Here is a 20808-nt window from a genome sequence, read left to right as displayed (position 1 = left end):
CTTTTTTTCCTACCTCATGACATGGTCAACATTAAAAGATATAATTGCTGCTTTTTGTGGTGCAAACCACAGTTCTTGAAAGGTGGGCAGGGAAGCACCTATAATCCTCTCGGCAGTCCAAACAATTCTCTGTAGTCTTCTGGTTTCTGATTTTGTAGCTGAAACAAACCAGACAGTTATTGATGTGCACGGAACAGACTCGATGATGCTGAGTAGATCTGTTTCAGCAGCTCCTGGGGCAGGTTGAATTTCCTCAGCTTGTGAAGGAAGTACCACCTTTGTTGGGCCTTTAATCAATGTGAGTGACCCACTTCAAGTCCTGAAGGACTCCATCACCCAAGATCCAGTGGTGTGTCTGCTACCATTTCATCCCCAGCCAGCAAGCGGGAGAGAAATGGTTTTGAGGGCTCTCGCCTAGTGGTGTTCCGGGGGACCAGGGGAGGTCGCTCCGGAGCAAGCTGTCGAGAGGAGGTCCGGCAGCGATCTCCAATGTGGGCTCCCATTGACCCGGGGTTCGGTTGGGAGCCGCCATTTTCATGACCAGAGAGGAGAGAGGAGATGCAAGTCGGCCGAACCAGGACCGCTGTACAAGATGGCCGCCAGTCCTGTGCTGCTGCACAAAATGGCCGCCAACCCAGCCCCGCTGCGCGGCATGGCCGTCAACCCAACACCACGAGGCAAGATGGCCGCCAGCACAGCGGCAAAGCACAAAGTGGCCACCAGTCCAGCGCCACAGTGCAGGATGGCCGATAGCTCAGCGCCAACATACAAGATGGCAGCCAATCCAGAGCCACAACACAAGATGGCTGGCAACCCAGCGCCAAGGGGCAAGATGGACGCCAGCACAGTGCCAAAACACAAAGTGGCCACCAGTCCAGCGCCCCAGTACAGGATGGCGACAGCTCAGCGCCAACACACAAGATGACCGCCAGTCCAAGCCCACAGCACAAGATGGCTGCCAACCCAGCACCAAGGGGCACGATGGATGCCAGCACAGCGCCGAAGCACAAAGTGGCCACCAGTCCAGTGTCACCGTGCAGGATGGCCGCCAGCTCAGCGCCTACGCCCAAGATGGCCGCCAGTCTAGCGCCACAGCACAATATGGCTGCCAACCCTGCGCCAGGAGGAAAGGTCTGGTCTGGTCACGTCACGTCTGCGGAGCCAGCACCACTGCACAAGATGGCCGCCAGCCCGGAGCCACTGCAGAGGAAGGCAAATCCAGTGGACTGTCCAGAATCAAGTCAGATTCCTGTTGACCTTCTCGGGTTGAGTCAGGTGCCCATTAACTTTTCAGAGTTGAATCAGTTCCCGGTTGACCATCCAGAGTCGAGTCATGTTCCAGTTGATCCTCCTGAATCAAGTCAGATTCCTGTTGACCTTCCCGAGTCAATTCAGGTGCCCGTCGACCTTCATAAATTAATTTAAAACATTAAAAAACGAAGTATACCTAATGCACATTTCTTTGTTCTTCATTTTCTAGATCAATAGTTTAAGAACATTGCTGATGACTACATTAATTAAAATTAGTATACCCCAAAAGGTTACTGTTATAAACATGAGCCACGTCCAAAAGGTAAAGGGGGAGGTGTGGCTACAATTTATAGTCATATTTTCAGTATTTCTCAGAACTCTGGTTTGAAGTATAATAAGTAATGGTGCTTCATATAACATTAGCCAGAGAAAAAAGTGTTAATGATACATCCCCTATGAAGATCGTTATATAGTCTTGTTTATACTTCATAAAGCTGAAGCTGCAAATTCAAATCCTCGTTACAAGTATTTTTAGGACTGTCACTTCTACCAGAAAAAAACTGCTTTATAAATAATCTTCCTGACTTGTCTCAATTCCTCAGCATATCCAGTAGCTCAGAAAAACTTGATGTTGTTACAGAAACTATGAACTGTCTCTTTTCTAACACTAAAGATATGGTTGCTCTTTTTCCCTTACAGAAGATTAAGAAAAACTGACACTTTGGTATAATGACCACACTCGCACCTTAAAGAGAGCAGCCTGGAGTGCAGTTGGAAGAAAACAAAACTAGAGGTATTTTGTATTGCATGATGGGAAAGTACTTCTACTTATAGAAAAGCTAAAAAAAAAACTGCTATATCTACTTACTTTCCGTCTCTCTTAGAAGAGATCAAACACAACCCCAGGCATTTATCCAACACATTGGCTAAATTAACCAAAAATAAAGCATCAGTATCCTTTCTGATTTAGACTATATCATAGTACTGGAACTCTCATCAGAGTTACAAATTACCTGCTCTTATCATTCCGATCTTGGTTGTATTTATTTATTAGTGCTACTGGATCTTGGCACTGCTTTAACACTATTGACCACAACATTCTTTTCAGTAGACTACAAAATTGGCATTAGTGAAATAGCATTGACATGGTTCTTGAGGATTGCAATTGGCAACTCTTACTTATCATCATCAGTCAACCTAGGTGTGGTATTTGATAGCAATCTTTCTATCAAATGATAGCAAACAACAATCTCCTCCTCATTGGAAACGGATAAAGGTACTCTTCCAAAAGACACTCCTTGCTCTGAGTCTTTCATCCAGAGAAACAGTAGCAGATATGACCATGTTCTTAGTCTTGCAATGGGGTGGGAAGTTAGCAGATACACTATTCTGAGTCTACCATCCAGAGAGTTCTGAGTCTCTGGCCTGTTACAGGGAAGGCAACAACATACTCAACTGTTCTGAGTTTCAGTCCTTTAAAGGAAGAGACACTAACAGATCACCATAGTTCTGAGCCTCTGGCGAGAGTGGAAAGAGACAGTAATAAATACCAAGTCCTAAGTCTCCAGCTTTTGAAGCAGCAACAGATATGAACACGTTCTGAACCTCCAGCCTATGAGGAAAGAGGTATTATACAGTCATGGTCAAACGTTTTGGCAGTGACATTAATTTTGTTTTACGAAGTTTGTAGCTTAAGCTGTGGTGTTCATTCACATTGTTTCTAGATTATTGTGTAAAGAGATCAGATGCATTTTAAATAACTACTAAAAGCTTTATAGAAAATTTTATTTCACAGTTTTTTGATCCTGATACAAAATGACCAACTAACATAAAAATTGTTTTTGATCTTTCAAGCTGTTTAATAAAAAGCTCATCCATTAAAAAAAGTGCCCCAAACGGGTCTGGGGGGTGAACAAAGGCCTCCTGTAGCAAATCAATGCGTTTTTGTAAGAAAAATATCCATATCGAAAACGTAATTTAATCTAGCAGTTTTTTTAAATAAAATAACTCTGACTGGATTCATATGAAAGAAGAAAGTCATATACACCAATGATGACTTCTAGGTAAGTAATTTATGGGCTTATTTTCATTTTTGGGTGAACTAACCCTTTAAAGGTAGTTGGTCATTTTGTGTCAGGATCAAAAAAACAGAAATTTTGTGTAAAGTAAATTTTTTATATAATGACTTTATTCAACAATTTGTCTCTTCGCATCACCATATTGGAGACCATCCTCTGAACTCAAGCAGCATATGCTCTCCTGTGTCAGCAACACCACAAGGATATATTTTCTACATGTATTTACGCTTTGAAGAGTGTACACTGCCTGCATTCAGTGGATATTCTCCAAAATGGCACTATGGTGATGTGGAGAGATGAATTGTTGAATAAAGTTGTTATTTTTGTTTTCTTTGTGTACAAAAAGTTTTCTCGTAGCTTAATAACATTACGGTTGAACCACTGATGGCAGATGGACATTTCTGATGATGTCTTTCATCCTTATCTGGACCTTGACAGTGTAATTTACTTGGCAGTTAATGGGACAGTCACAAGTCTTCCAGTTTCCATCCAAAATATCTTAAATTGTGTTCCGAAGACAAACAAAGCTATTAGGTGTTTGGAACAACAAGGGGGTAAGTGATTAATGACAAAATGTTAATTTTTGGGTGGAGTAACCCATTAACAGTTACAGAATTTGTGTACACAATATACTGATTCATGAGCTTGGGAGCTAGTGATTTTATTTAGTGACAGGGATAGAGGATGTCTTTGTCCATATTAGAGATTCTCTGGAATATTTCATGAATTCTATGAGTCTCACTTGTGGAAGCAGATGTTAATTCGGCAAATTATTTATAATCATTCTTTCTGGTTTTGTCTGGTCAGATTAGAACTGGCCCCTTGACTGAGACTGGTTTCTCCCAAGGTTTTTTCTCCATTCTGTCACTGATGGAGTTTTGGTTCCTTGCCGCTGCCGCCTCTTGCTTACTTAGTTGGGGACACTTCATTTACAGTGATATCGTTGACTTGATTGCAAATGGTTGCACAGATACTAATTAAACTGAACTGACCTAGATGATGACATCACTGAATTCAATGATGAAGTGCCTTTAACTGTCATTTTGGGCCTGTGACTTTGGGCCCCTACTCGGTGTGTTTACACCGCAGGAACCAGGAATAAAATAAAAAAGTTCCGGGTAAAAAAAAAAAAAAAAAAGCCCCTCAGAAAGTCCCTGCTGGCGAAGGTAGTACTTTTTCAAAGTTGCGGAACTTTCAGGGGTGGGACTTGGGCACTAAACATGCCGGTTGGTTAAGCAGCATTGTGATTTCAACCACCATTTATTCAGATAATTTTCAAAATTTTACTGTTATTGTGTCATGAAATGTAATTTTAAAAGTATTTCAGGTGAGAATGTAGTTGTTTAAAACTCAAATCTGTGGTTAATTTATAAAGACAGCACCTATTTAAAAATGTGAGTTGCACGCGATCTGATACATGAGCTCAGTGCTAGTTCTTCTGATATGTGCCACTGGCTCTGATGTCTCTTTAGTGGTTAAACATAAAATATCATTCATTTTGGGTCTAACAGGAAATGTGTATGTGTGCACCCATTACAATGAAATGAAATATTATATCAATTTACCTTTTTTATTTTCATTTTATTGTAATGGCTGTACATATACACATTTCCCTGAACTTAGTACATTACTTGATTGCAGTAATCAAGGCGAGCTGATGTTATCAAGCACTCTGCTGTTTGCAGAATTACCGGTTTTGTGTTGTCGCGGACATCATGATCCCGAGTTGAATGCAAGTTCAAAATCAGTGTACTTTGTATTGCGAAACACGAGCAGACCTACTTCACTAGACTATTGCCTAATATTCCTGGTACTTTAGACCGCAGGGAAATGTAGAAAGCAACAGGTCTGGGGGGGGGGGGGGGCGGGGGGGGGTGGATTTTAACTTTTAATTTAGTTAATTTAGTAATTTTGATGGAGACACGGCATTAGATACTGTATACCATTGGTTTCATTTGCACTAAACAGAGAGAGAGATTGACTGAGCCTGTTATTTGTGTCCATACTTGTCAGATCAAGTCATACATTTAATATATATATATATAGATAGATAGATAGATAGATAGATATAGATAGATATTTTCTATCAGTTGGCAGGTGATGTTAAAGGATTGTTAGGCTGCATTAATTAGGTCAACTGGAATCTGGAACGCGTCCCATAAAACCTGATGTACTCGCTACAAAGAAGAATGGCAGTGAATTTCAGTGGAGACCATGTCAACTAGCTGCGCCCGAAAGACAGATCCCCTGTGAAGACCTCGTTACCTTGACAACAATCGGCACAAGACCACGGAAAAATAGACAAGTCCTCTACACAATCTGACTCGTGTCTCACAACATGCTGGTTTCATTTGGCCAGAAAAGAACTGGCCCCCCCACTGAGTCTGGTTTCTCCCAAGGTTTTTTCTCTATTTGTGTGATCTATGGAGTTTTGGTTCCTTGCCACTTTTGCCTTTGGCTTGCTTAGTTGGGGACACTTGACTGATTGCACAGACACTATTGGAAGAGAACTGGATGATGACATCAGTGAATCATCAATCAGCTGACTTCAGCTGAGAAATTACTCTTTGTTATTGTCCTCTTGCATTATTGATAAACTATTTTCCTGTTTGACAATGTAAAGCTACTTTGAGACAATCAGTATTGTATAAAGCACTATACATGAGGTGACTTGATTCGACTTGATGAAAGCAATATCTTTGACAGCATCCTTTCATTGTTTAAGGGGATTTTCCATGACTGACGTCAGTGCAGTTCAAAGCATTGAATCAATGACATTGTTCTCTGTGAAGTGAAATATCAGATTCTGCATTACCCTTGTGACACATTGATTGCTGATCAAGCCTTATAAAGAGGCGTTCAAAGTTAAATTAATTTCAATACCTTGTTCATTTTTGAATGAATCAGCAATTTTAAAAGTATTGTATTAGTTGACTCACTTAATGTTGCCAGCTTCTTTCAATGCAAAGTAACTGAAGCCTGCTCGAAAAGTCATAAAATTTTGCTAGATGATGCCGTAACATTAATTAGCAAGTCATTTTGTCATATTTACATTAGTGTCAACCTTCTACATTTTTTTCTTTCTCCTGCACTCTGTACCCACATACTGTATTTTAATACAGCCAGTTTCTTAATAAAATGGTTTTCATTGATAATTTTTTATGTTTCTGTTGTTTTATCTACACATCCGATTCGAAAAATTTGGGACACTGTATACATTGTGAATAAAAACAGAATGCAATGATGTGTAAGTTTTAAATTTCAATATTTTATTCCGAATACAACATAGATGACATATCAAATGTTTAAACTGAGAAAATGTATATTTTTAAGGGAAAAATAAGCATCAACACATCTCAAAAAAGTTGGGACAAGGCCATGTTTACCACTGTGTGGCATCCCCTCTTCTTTTTATAACAGTCTTCAAACATCTGGGCAAATTGCTCTAGATTAGGAATAGAAATGTTGTCCCTTTCTTGTCAAATATAGGCTTCTAGTTGCTCTACTGTCTTAGGTCTTCTTTATTGCATCTTCCTCTTTATGCTGCGCCAAATGTTTTCTATGGGTGAAAGATCTGGACTGCAGGTTGACCATTTCAGTACCCGGATCCTTCTTCTATGCAGCCATGATGTTGTGATTGATGCAGTATGTCATCTGGCATTTCCATGTAGGAAAATGCAAGGTCACACGCACTTATGCAACCCCATACAATCAAAGACTCAGGCTTCTGAACTGAGTACTGAGTTCTGAACTGAGTGAACTTCAAATTTTGATTCGTCTGATCACAGAACAGTTTTCCACTTTGCAACAGTCCATTTTAAATTAGCCTTGGCCCAGAGAAAACACCTGCACTTCTGGATCATGTTAAGATATGGCTTCTTTTTTGACCTATAGAGTTTTAGCCAGCAATGGCGAATGGCATGGTGGATTGTGTTCACCGACAATGTTTTCTGGAAGTATCCCTGAGCCCATGTTGTGATTTCCATTACAGTAGCATTCCTGTATGTGATGCAGTGCCGTCTAAGGGCCCGAAGATCACGGATTCTCAGAATCTTGGATGATATTATGCACTGTAGATGATGATAACTTCCATCTCTCTGCAATTTTTCTCTGAGAAACACTTTTCTGATATTGCTCCAATATTTTATGCCGTAGCATTGGGGGAATTGGTGATCCTCTGCCCATCTTGACTTCTGAGAGGCTCTTTTCATGCCCAATCATGTTGACAATTGACCTAATAAGTTGCAAATTGGTCAAATTTAACTTTTCCGGCTTTTATTGCTATATGTCCCGAGTTTTTTTGCAATGTGTAGCTCTCATGAAATCCAAAATGAGCCAATATTTGGCATGACATTTCAGAATGTCTAACTTTCAACATTTGATATGTTATCTATATTCTATTGTGAATAAAATATAAGTTTATGAGATTTGTAAATTATTCCATTCCTTTTTTACTCACAATTTGTAGAGTATATATATATATATACACCTCTGAAAGAGCAATTTCTCTCACAAAAGAGATACAGGCCGATTTGCGTCTTTTTAAAGATGTCATTTCGCCCGTGTGTTTCTGGGTGCGGTACATACATCACTCCTCGTGACGGTCACGATCGCTGTGTCACGTGTCTGGGCTTCCAGCCACACCCCCCTCATATACGCCGCAGCCGGTTGAGTTCCCGGATGAGTTTGCTGGACCCTCTCAGGCTCCCGACATCTCATTCGGGGCTTGCGGAGAGGACTGTATGTCGATCGCCGCTTCACAAGGCGGGCTTGAGTCCTCGGGAGATGAGGGTTCGGCTGCGTTGCCTTCCTTGGGAGTGCCAGCGTTGTCCGAGTCCGATCCCGAGCTGACGGTCGTGCTTTCCCGGGCAGCGGAGAGCATCGGGCTTGAGTGGAATCCTCCGCCCTGTCCCGACGGTCGTGCTTTCCCGGGCAGCGGAGAGCATCGGGCTTGAGTGGAATCCTCCGCCCTGTCCCGAGTGCTCGAGGCTGGATGATTGGTTCCTGGGGGCAGCTCATGTGGTTTGCCAGCACCCCCCTCCGGTTCCTTTCTTCTCGGAAGTGCTCCAGGAAGTAACTAGTTCATGGAAGGCACCTTTAACTGCCCGAAACCGTTCTGGTACTTCCTCCACCTTCACTGCCCTCGATGGCGGGGCGGCCAAGGGGTATGCTGGGATTCCCCCGGTGGAGCATTCTGTTGCGATGCAACAGTGTCCACAGAGCGCCTCCACTTGACATGGTAGTCCCAAGCTGCCCTCCAAGGCCTGTAAGTTCTCATCCACGCTTGTGGCCAAGGCTTACAGAGCTGCGGGCCAGGCCGCTTCTGCCCTGCATGCCATGGCCTTACTTCAGGTCTATCAGGCCAAGCTGCTCTGGCAGCTGCACGAGGGCAGTGCTGACCCAGGGGTTTTGCAGAAGGCGTGCACTGCTACTGACCTCACTCTCCAGGCGATGAAGGTCACTGCACGCTCCTTGGGTCAGGTGATGTCCACTTTGGTGGTCCAGGAACGCCACCTATGTCTGAACCTGGCAGACATGAGGGAGTCTGATTGGGCTCACTCAGTTCCTCAACTCCCCGGTCTCCCAGGATGGCCTCTTCAGCGACGTGGTAGAGAGCTTTGCCCAGCAGTTCTCTGCCGCCCAGAAGCAGTCTGAGGCCATCAGACACATCCTGCCCCGGCGGCCTACTGCTGCTTCCACCCCGCCGGCGCAACCGCCTCAGCCTGCTCATCGCCGAGGGCGCCTCCCTGCGGCCTCCTCCACTCCCGCTCGGCCACAGCAGCAGCCTTCACCCCCGCCGCAGAGAGGAGATGGCCGCAGAAGGGCGGGGCAACCCGTCTCTGCCCCTAATTCTGCTAAACGCCAGGCCAAGCGGCATTTCGTCTCTGGAGTTGGAGACGTCAGGTCATCAGGAGATGGTAGCAGGACCACTCCTTCCCCCGGAGGAGGGCCAGGGGAGAATCCTTTGTTCTAATTTTCTTTTTGTTCCGCCACTGGCCCTTCGGCCGGTGGTACCCAAACCTTCACTAAAAGAGCTGTTTCCTCTACCTCCGGATCCCAAGAGGCCATGAACGACAGTTGGCGACGTGCTTCCTCACCGCTCTTGTTCTCCTCTTCCCTTGCCAGTTTCCATGCAAAGACGGCTCAAGAATGCTTCGCCTTCTCATGCCCTCTTTGCTACTTGGAGTCAGATGAGTGCCCGCACTCCGCACATGCCCTTTGGTCAGCCCTGTGTGGGACTAGGTGCCTCCATGTGTTGTGATTCCCCTTTTCTGGGTAATCCCACGTGTGTATGTCCACAGTAAGTCTCTCCGCAGCATGTGTCTTTCCCTTGGCAAGCCCCTTGCCAGCTCTGTTGTTGAAACTTCCACCCTGCAGGCTGGGTAGAGTTCTTATGTATCACCACCTTGGTATACCTGCCTTCTGTAAGTCCTCCCACGGTCAGGCAGCCTGCTTGCATATGTCCAGCTGGAATATGCTACCCGGTGTATTCTGTGTGAGCCATAGGCCCTCACTCGTGCTGGCCTCATGACAGGGTGCTATCACTCACATGGGTCGCTGGAAGACAGCCATGTGCCGTTTTGTAAGGGACCCCATTCGTAACGTCGAACGTGACCGACTGAAAGGGAACGTCTTGGTTACGTATGTAACCCTCGTTCCCTGAAGGAGGGAACGGAGACATTACGTCCCCTTGCTACATCGCTGTTCCGCTGAACGGCCGGGTCACTGGCTCGGCTCCTCAGCGAAGACTTGAATGCAAGTTGCTCGCGTTGCTCCTTATATACCCGCTCTGCGGGGCGGAGCTCGCGATGCAAATTCCGCAGACCAAGGTACTTTGTGTACCATTGGCTCGTTTTGTACCACTCGAAGGTGATTGGGCTCTCGGGCGAGATCCCATTCATAACGTCTCCATTCCCTTCTTCAGGGAACGAGGGTTACATACGTAACCAAGATGTTCTTTATCGTCAGTTCGGTTTAGTAAGAAAAAAGTTTCAAAGGATACATTATATAATACTTAATTCCTTTTTTCCTTTATTTTTATTTACTTATCTCTTATCCCTATTCCTCTCTCTCTCTCTCTCTCTCTCTCTCTCTCTCTCTATATATATATATATATATATATATATATATATAAAAAATAATAAAGTATATATATATATATATATATATATATATATATATATATATATATGTATATATATATATATATATATATAGAGAGAGAGAGAGAGAGAGAGAGAGAGAGAGAGAGAGAGAGAGAGATAGCTGCAACTACATGTTTGGAATCTTATTAACACACTGATCAAGTTAAGGGATCGGATGAGAAATGACCCTGAAGGTTACACTATTCTCATGTATGTCTCATCTGTTTACATTGACTACTGTTAAAACAGTTTCAGCATCCATCATTCATACTGGACATCAAATCTCATTGTTAATTTAAACTTGTTTTTTTACAACTACCTTTATGTTCAAATTTTGTCTCTAGAGAGCATCCAAAGGATCTGTCTATCTACATTAGACCTCCCTTGAATGTCTGCTTTGCCAGATGGGGCTTTAGGAAGAGAGTATCTATGTTTCCTAGAAGAAAATGTAAAACAAATGAAAATGTATCATTTGCAAATAGGTCAAATTAACAATTGTTATAAACTTTTTTCATAAAGTCACTTCAGACACAAGAGCTGATGTAAAGTTTGTGGATGATGTGGAGCTAGCGTATGTCATGCAGCGATATCGTGAGGTCCATGACCTGTTGCATTCTTTGCTTAGTATGCCCACCAATATGCTAGGTGAGTGTTTGATACCGTAACAAAATATGTCAACTTTTGTGTTTATATTTTCCATTTGTTTTATACCTATGCCTATGCCTATCTCTCAAAAGCTTTTAGTTCTGTGTAAATTAAATGCTGCATCAGAGATATTCTGGCAAACTAAAATGTTTTGAACCATAAACTTTGATTGTAAATTGACAGTGTCAAAGTGATTAACATTATTGTGAGACAACATTATTGTCTGTGGTAACTGACAAAATGACAGATGCAGTCTGAAGAGGTTAAGTTGTAATGAAATCAGAAGATTCAATTATGTAGATATGCAACTAATTACACATTCAAATCATTTAAATGTATGACAAAGTGATTCTTTGAATTAAGTGCTGAAATATGTTCAGTCATAATATTAATTACGGAGTTGCTACATCTCAAACTGTAAAACTTAAACACATGAAGTAAATCTGTATGTCCCCTTCTGTGGAAATTAATACAACTATCATGTGTCCTCGCTGAGTATTTCCCCCTCTTATGTTCTTCTTTCATTATGATCATTATTGAAGGTTTCATTATGATGATGACCTGTCATTCTTTGCTTTCATCTAATACTGTACACTTTGACCAGTTTTAGAGTATGACATATTTGGGCAATAAATGTAAAACGTATTTCTACTACATTCATTTGATTTAATTTTTGCCATAAAAATATTATGGATGAACCTCTTAAAAACATCATATCATGCTTAAATCATACTTTCCTATCATATTTCAGCTTAAAATCAAAGGAAAGAAACATACATTTCTGTATATTTTTTAAACATCCATCTTATTTCGCATATTTTACAAACCTTATTCTTTAAACTGTTGTTTACCCTAATGCAATTTTTTTTTTCAAATTGTGATAGTATTTGTTATTTTACCTTTAACTAAGTAAAATTTGATATTGTCTCTATATGTTGGAGTCAGCCGTCTACAGTTGCTGGCTCAGTCTCTGGAACTATGAAAGCCTGGGAGCAGGACCTTGATGAACTGAGACATGAGTTGAACATTGAGCCACCACCTGTCAATCTGATCCCATTCAGCAAGAATAAATTCTCAAACTCATGGTCTAACTGAAATATTAGCTTGTGGGAAATCCCCACAAGGAACCTACATACATCCTATTGGTAACAAAGATCACATTTTCCTTCTTCCTCCTATGATGAGAAACAATGCTTAAAAACAAAAGTCATGTAACAGTGTAAAAAAATCCTATGGCATTACTAGTGAAGTAATTAGGTTTTTCAGGAAGAAGATGAAGAGAGTTTAAAAAAAACATTTTGTTGAAATCTATTCACTGTTGATTTATAGGATTATAGGAACACACTTGATGCTAGAATGTTCTTTGTTCCTAATACATTGGAATTAAACCAGGACATGAACGAAACTGACATCTTTATTTTTTTTTTTTATAATAATTAACATTTTATGGCCTGATTAATGAAATACTTGGAAGTTATGACAGAATAGTTCCTTTAGAAATATTGTTGCAAGATACTAATTTTAATTTTAAGATTTTAATTTTAAGAGTATCTCCCTCAGTAATTTATACTTATGCTTTGTTTTGACATTGTATTTGTCTTTCAAAGCAAATAAGTATTAATATAATTTACAGTGCAAATTAAAAACTAATCTGACTTTGCTGCAGCCTGGAATTGAACTACTGGTTTCGTCTGGTCAGAGGAGAACTGGCCCCCAACTGAGCCTGGTTTCTCCCAAGGTTTTTTTCTCCATTCTGTCACCGATGGAGTTTCGGTTCCTTCCGGCTGTCGCCTCTGGCTTGCTTAGTTGGGGTCACTTCATCTACAGTGATATCATTGACTTGATTGCAAATAAATGCACAGACACTATTTAACTGAACAGAGATGACATCGCTGAATTCAATGATGAACTGCCTTAACTATCATTTTGCATTATTGAGACACTGTTTTCCAAATGAATGTTGTTCAGTGCTTTGACGCAATGTATTTTGTTTAAAGCACTATGTAAATAAAGGTGAATGAATAAATGAATTAATGAAAAACTGTGCAGTATTCTGCATTCAGATAACAATAAACATAAAGATGCATAGCAACATAAACATAAATAAAAATTACTATAATATAACATTTATTTTGCATCCATTTCAAATTTTCTGCACCTTGAGGAAAGTCCTCTGTTGAACCAGAAGGAAATGAATATTGTACTGTGCTTCCATCTAGTGGGTACAGTGGCGTTTTAATCGGAAGGTACTATATTTTAGGAATCATCGTAAATTAGATATAATTTCAAATCTTAAAAACTCACAATTCATCTTGTGAAGACTGTTTTCAAATTAGCCATTGTGTTACCATGGAAATGCCAATTGAACTTTAAAATCTTTTAGCGGGCTTCTCCCCCTAGTGGTCATATTACAAAATGTACAAAATTTTATGATTAAAACTTATTGCCAAAATACATATCGTTGGAAATGTCTGTTTTTCACGGGTTCTATATTTGGTCCTAAGTTTGTGATAGAAGTACCATAATATTACAACAGAAATGTATAAATTAGTGAAAGGAAAATGCATCCCCAAAAAAATTAAAATACAAAAATCAATATTTCTGATACAACGCTTAAATAAAATCTCTCAGGAACCTCTCACAGGTCTGTATTCAAAAGCTTTCAAGAGCTGGAATGTCTTGAGAGTAAATTTAGACGCTCTCTTAATACATTTTTATTTAATCCTAATATTAAGTTTAGGAGGGTAGATTCTACTGTGATTAAAGGTAATCTGCAATTTATTGTGTTTTCCCCACAAACCATAAAATTTGATATAATGAATTAGAATTATTAAGATGAGATAACAAAAACTGGTTTTACTATTTCAGTCCATATTTTATTGCATGAATACATCACATACATTTTCAGAAAAAAAGTCAGAACATTGTTATTTATTACAGATTTGTCAATAACCATGTGTAAATCTGATAATGTAAATTTAATTTCCCCAAGATTTTTACATGACAATTGTTCCGCTATCAGAGCCATGATTCTCATGCGATCACATGAAAACTCAACTAGAATATAGTATCAAATATCAATGTCAGCCATATCAGTACCAGTTGGGTACTGTCACAGACAAATGCAACTATTTTATATGATGTGCCGATAATAAATACAAACAGTCAACAATAATTGCACTATTTTTTTTTTGTTAAGAACTGTTAATAATTGCACTATTTTTAACATAAACATGAAATACTTTGAAAGAGATGGAGCATAAAATTATTTAAATAATTTATAAATATAAAAAGATGGCAATGTCATATGCTTGTAGATTTGCAAAATCCTATAAAGTAAGGCAAATTAGCTTCTTTAAAACTAAGCAATGTGATTCATATTATCACACTTTCTCTTCCCTTTGGATAAATTGGTCTTCAATGGCACTGTTAAAATATTTTTTGAATGATCATTGGTTCAAATGACATTGCATAATGTCACATCCACTATTCCTTCAAGTCCTCTGGATCTTCAGTGCCTTCATTAACATTCATTGGATGTTCAGTGCACTATAGAGATGCTCTGATCAGCCACAGCGCAGGCGGCCTGCAGCGGTTCACTGAAAGCATGTCTGACTACATGCAACACAGACATAGATTCAGGATCATAGAACAGCAGGGTCTGACTGGGCCAATCCAGCAGCAGTCCCACTCTCTTGAGCTTCTTAGCCACTGTGATACCCACGTTACATCCATCGTGACAGAAAGACAAGTCTCCATCATAACGCGAGAGCACCCATGATTTTTTATTGTAGCCCAGTCGTGCAGCATTGCCGGACCCTTTGCGTTCTATGCTGGAATAGCATACACCCACTTTAAAGGCAGCACTCATGCCCACGTCAAGTACCCATCTGTGAGTGCCAGAGGACATAGGTGGGGAGCAGAGGGCATTAGGCCAGCTGTCGAAGCGTGATGGGTCATAGGGCGGTGACTGACGCTGACGTTTGGGCAGGAAAGTTAAGGTGCTCTGATCACTGGAGAGGGAGAGAAGAGGACTGACCGTCTGAGCTTCAAAGTGTAGTGCAGTAAATCTTTTGGCTAAAGAAAAGAATGACAAGTTAAGAAGATGTTAGGCGCAAGATAATTTGAAGTTGAATGTAAGGGATGTAGAATGCCAGTGCTTTAAAATATTACAGTACACTGACCATGCTTACGTAGTTATTAAATTGAGAACTTTAAGACTTGATTTTACCTATCAGGAATGCATATGTACTCTGCAAAAATTAAATACTGTAATGTAGACTGTACATTGTAGATATGATTGGAGTACATTTTACAAAAAGTTTTTCTACTTCAAAGTTTCATGTTTAATTCAATGAATTACTTGCCTTTTTTTTGTTTGTAAAATGTACTACACATTTCTGAGTGAATATTGTTTTTAAACCTTTTTTTTCAGTATAAGCATTCTGTAGGCAGGTCTGGGGAACTGAAGGGGGCTAAAGGAAGGTGATAAGTGGTCAACAGAAAAGTTATAGACAGTATAAAAACAGAAAATATATATTAAGATGAACTGAAAACAATATTATTTATGTATAATTAAAACATAAAAAATTATAAATAATTCAAGAATAAAGCAATTAAAAATGGTTAATATGTTTAATATTAATACAAATATATTTATAATATTTAAATAATCAGCAAATGGAACACACTTTCTGGACAAATTTGATTGTGACTATTTTGAAAGAATGATTTTGTTCTGCCACAATTCGTGTTTTTTTCAGGTTTATATATCTAACAGTATTCTTGATGATGCAACTAAATAGAAAGTAACTACTTTCCAAATGTTATTTTATGCATATTTATAATATTAGTATTATTCACAATATGAATGGGTATAGCACAGGGGTCTGCAACCTTTTCAAACAAAAGAGCCATTTTTGCTGTTCTCCCACCAAATAAAATTTGCCTGGAGCCGCAAAACATATTTAACCTTTAAATGAATAAAAAGCTAAACAAGACATTTCGGTGTCAATCCAAACACCTTCATCAGCTGTAAAAACAGAAAGAAACTATGATGAATGAATGATTCTTTCATATATTCTCCGTCTATGAATGGCTTTCCACACTTAATTATCTCATGAGTTGCCGCAAAACTAGCAACTGTTGTTGATTTTGGAGACTTTATTCCATGGATGAAGTTAAATTTGCTCTGCTCAGCCTTTTGCAGTAGTTCTTAAATGGGTTGCCCACCCATGTATAATAAATTTTATTATTTTATTTATTTATTTATTCTACAGAAAATGGGTCATCAAATTCGGGAATCTGTGGCAACAGAACATTTGAAAACCACGAGTATGGTGAGCATATGATATAATGAATCTATCTTAAATTAAATCCTGTCTTGTGTAAATGGAAATGCACTTACCAGATGATCCTAGCAGTAATGCACTGGCCCATAAACCCACCATGAGTTTACTGTCACTGCAGTTTCTGTTCAAAGTCAGTTGTTCAGTGTCTCTAGGTTCACCAGCACCCTCCGCATCCTCGATTCTAGCACAGTCAAGTACACAATCAATTATCATATCTCATTTCTATATTTATGTGGGCATATTATTGCATTTATTTGCAAACTGAAATTACCTGTCATTTATTTCCTCATTGGAGCTCTAAATAAATAAATAAATAAAAACGATAAAAAATACAACAATCAGTGATCACACAAATATAATTAATCACATGAATATATTATTAATTGATTATGAACATCTAAATATAATAGTTTTCAGAAACTGACTGAAAAACTATGAAACTGATTCAGAAGTTTGAGGTACTTTGCTAATTATTTTAAGTATATAGTATTTGCTATTAACTTTTTAAAAAATGTTTTGTTCTATTTATAACTGTACAGAAATGTCAATTATATGTTAATATATTCGAAGTGTGTCCTGGACCCTGACAAATGATTTGTTTTCTTAAATAAGTTTGAGCACTGAAATAAATGTGATTAAACAGGGGTTTTTTTACCTCACAAAATGTGTGATGAGATCACCTCTTCTGTGGTAAGTTTTATTAAGAATGTCAGTATTTTATCCCAAAATTCAATAAAACCAATAAAATTTTAGGTTTCAAGATTTTTTTTTTCAGGACTTTCAGGAATGATTCTCAACTATGTTATGAAAGATATTATAGAATAATTTTATATACCATTTTGCTTTATGCAGTATGTGTGTCCATAAACAGATTTTCCCACTGTATACAATATAAACACTATCTAATTTGCATATTCATGTTTTCTTGGGGCAACATGTAATGAAAAAAGAAGGGTAATAATGGGTGTAATAATTGGCAAGATTTTCATAATTTCTAATATTTCATAGGAATATTGAAATTGTATTTATTTCTCTTTTCTTTTGTTGTGTCTCCAAAAATGCGTAATAAACATGTGTTTCGTCCTTCTACAGTGCACATGTATGAAATCAATGTCCTGTTTTATAACATAAATTCATATTTTGATTTGAAACCCAATGACATTTTCGTGAGATGTTGATTTTACAAAGAGATAACAAATTAGTCAGATTTAAATGATAATTACAACATATTATCATATTTCCATAACTTTTTTTAATTTGATCACTACATCAGTGCCCAAGGAGAGGGGGTGAAACTTCCAAACATTTTGTATCTTTAAAAAGCCCTGAAATGTGCTCTGTACAGGACATCCAGACTTGAAACTGTGACATGCAAGTTCTCAGAGAAATTCACAAAAATATAATGACCACTACTGAGGAAAAAAAGTATATTCTTGGGTCTCATGAGCATAATGCAAAAAAACAAACAAACAAAAAAAAAAGACTATAATAAATATTATAATATTACTTTCTAATTCTTTAATATGACAAATTCTTTGAACTGTTAAATGTGTAAAGTGTTGACAAAGGATCCATACTTTATATTTGCACAAATTGCACAAATTCACTGTATTTTTACCCCCCAGGCTTCTTCATTCACTCACCACAATCATGGTATCTGTCGAGTGTGTGAGTGTGTGAACCAGGCTGGTGCGTGTGTGTGTGAGTTTCTCCAGAGTGTGAGTCCAGTGTGCTCTCTGAGTTAGGAGGCACTGCTCCACTCGCTCCTCCTCTCTCTGTATGGCCTCTAGGAGACGCTGCTCCTCCTCCTCAAGAGCCTCACGAACCACATTCACCTGAGCCAACACACGTTCCCTTGCGCTGTTTGCATCTGTCTATCAATTAAACAGCACAAGAGGCAATTACATCAAAATATTACACTGTTATAACGTCAGTTCATCTGAACATCAAGGATGTAATGTTTTAACACCAGGTACATAAAAAAATAATTTAAAGTCACACAGAATAGATTACCATGTCCAAAATATCACAGCCCAATAACTAATTATGTTCAATAAAATAATTCATAAATGTAAAAAAAAAATCATAATAATACAGTGCATTTTGTAAGCATTGCCACTGTGTTTCATAGCTGTCCAGACGAATTAGTGAAATCTTCAGGTACCTGTACAGCTTTCTCTCTCGCTGTAAGCGTACGGTCAATGAATCGTTCGATCCGCAGGGCTTGCAGCTGCATTTTTTCACAGACATCCACCAACTGATTCTGTTTAAAACAAAGAAAAAACAAAGAAGAAAACTCACATAAGAGCAGTTTAGTAATATGTTTGTGGTATATGAAGGCATGGATATGATCTGAATGTGTCTATTGTTGAAAAAAAGGGTATATGAAAGTATTGAGGAAATGCTTGATCACACAGACAACACATATCATGTATATGGGTTTTCAATTGTAATTGGAAGCACAAATGTCTGGATTTCATTTCAAGGTCTTTTTTCCCAGTTTAAAATGTTTGTGCCTGAAAAAATAAATAAAAAAAGGCTGTCTGGTTTTATATTTTCTAATGATGTCAAATACTTTTTATGGCCAGTGTATATAACACAAGTGAGTCTAGTGTTGGTTTGAGCTTTGCAAGTATTTTGTAAATTGTAAACAAGAAACAGCACTGCACTTAAATACAGATTCTACTAATATATATTAGTATATATATATATATATATATATATATATATATATATATATATATATATATATATATATATATATAGTATAATGTGTTAGGAAATAAGTTCGTGGGAATAAAAAAAAATTTGCAAAGCAAAACGAATTAATAATAATAATAAAACGTTCAACAGCATGGTTACTGACAGAAAATTTTAAATCATACTTTGTAAAAGGGAATAGATAGAAACTTAATTACCAAAGGCAATGATCTGATTCCAGTGATCAAATAATAATAATAATAATAATAATAATAATAATAATAATAGGCCTAATAATAAAAAGTAGCGTTTCTTCATCCCGGTGTGTCACGTTACTGACATAACGAAACTAACCACGCCCTCCACATAAGTAGGCCTAATTGCAATTCAAAATAAAATTATTATAACATTAGAAATTTATTTTAAGGGAATAGCGAACGTGTTATTTTATTATTAATTGTTTATTGCTTAGTTATGTTTTGTACATTGAAACTTATTTATTATGTATTATAGGCTATTTAACTAATTGTGACTCACCCTTACTACAGTTGCCCGAGTAACCAGCTCTGTCACCGTGTGACCCTGACAAGATCCATCCGAAACACATTTCGAGCAGGCCAGTCTTCCTTCTGTACTGCAGTACAACTGTAATTCGCCTTCATGTACTGGACACAGTTTCGCTTCGCCTGAAGCCGATAAGGAGGCTGCACCGCTGCCTACATGGTTCTCCGATTTCTCAAATTTGCGCAAAGGTTTTGTCGATGATTCTCCGTTTACTGTGCCATTGGTGTGTAAAGACTGCCCACTGCCTCCACATATATTTACTCGATCTTGAGGTTTAGAAGGGTCGTCCAACTGAGAAGTAGTCTCCGGGTCATTGACATTCAAGGACACCGTTGTCAATTCACAAAGTCTATGTTCCGTACTCATGGCACCGAGAGATAATAATATGGTTAGTTACTTTTAGCAGAATAAAACACGAATGGCTCGTCTGGTTTCGTTGATGTATGTACTGTAAAATACCCGTAGCGCAGGTGTATCCTGTTTTAGAGCCCTGCCTACCTGTCGCAGGTGTATTACACGGAAGTGGAGAGGTTGTAGAGTGCGCAAGTCTGAAATTAAGTTTATCTATCTATCTATCTATCTATCTATCTATCTATCTATCTATCTATCTATCTATCTATCTATCTATCTATCTATCTGTTTTAGCAATATGCAAATTTTTCCTCTGATCTTGCATGTATCATGTCTAGTGTTGGTTTGAAATTAGACAGCACTGTTCTGTTAATATGTAACTCTCCATGCTCCAAACCTCCACAAGTTAATATACAACACAGTTTATATATATATATATATATATATATATATATATATATATATATATATATATATATATATATATGTGTATATATATATATATATATATATATATATATATATATATATATATATATATATACATATATATATATATATATATGTATATATATATATATATATATATATATATATATATATATATATATATATATATATATATATATATATATATACATATATATATATATATATAAATGTAGACTAGAACAACTGTTTAAGCATGTTTTTTCTCCACTAATGACAACAAAAATATATTTC

The 20808-nt window shown here is 38.2% G+C and overlaps 1 protein-coding gene across 1 annotated transcript; it reads right to left on the bottom strand.

Annotated features, from left to right (window-relative positions):
• Positions 1–13973: 13973 nt before the first annotated feature.
• Positions 13974–20371, bottom strand: bspry (B-box and SPRY domain containing). The gene is made up of 6 exons (XM_052591417.1): positions 19708–20371; positions 18635–18733; positions 18114–18344; positions 16742–16767; positions 16527–16651; positions 13974–15196 (listed from the first exon to the last, which is right to left on the bottom strand). The coding sequence occupies exons 1-6, from the start codon at positions 20098–20100 to the stop codon at positions 14661–14663; spliced, it is 1410 nt and encodes a 469-aa protein (XP_052447377.1). The 5' UTR covers positions 20101–20371; the 3' UTR covers positions 13974–14660.
• Between the last annotated feature and the right edge of the window lie 437 nt (positions 20372–20808).

Source organism: Carassius gibelio, chromosome A5 (assembly GCF_023724105.1).
Source record: "Carassius gibelio isolate Cgi1373 ecotype wild population from Czech Republic chromosome A5, carGib1.2-hapl.c, whole genome shotgun sequence".
NCBI lineage: Eukaryota > Metazoa > Chordata > Actinopteri > Cypriniformes > Cyprinidae > Carassius > Carassius gibelio.
This window is presented reverse-complemented; position numbering and strand designations above follow the sequence as displayed.

Coding starts and splice junctions, on each gene's coding strand:
- bspry (XM_052591417.1), bottom strand. CDS start 20,100: ATGAGTACGGAACATAGACTTTGTGAATTGACAACGGTGTCCTTGAAT. Junction 16,768..18,113: donor CGACAGATACCATGATTGTG/GTGAGTGAATGA, acceptor TTATTTATTTAG/AGCTCCAATGAGGAAATAAA. Junction 15,197..16,526: donor ATTACTGCTAGGATCATCTG/GTAAGTGCATTT, acceptor TCTTTTCTTTAG/CCAAAAGATTTACTGCACTA.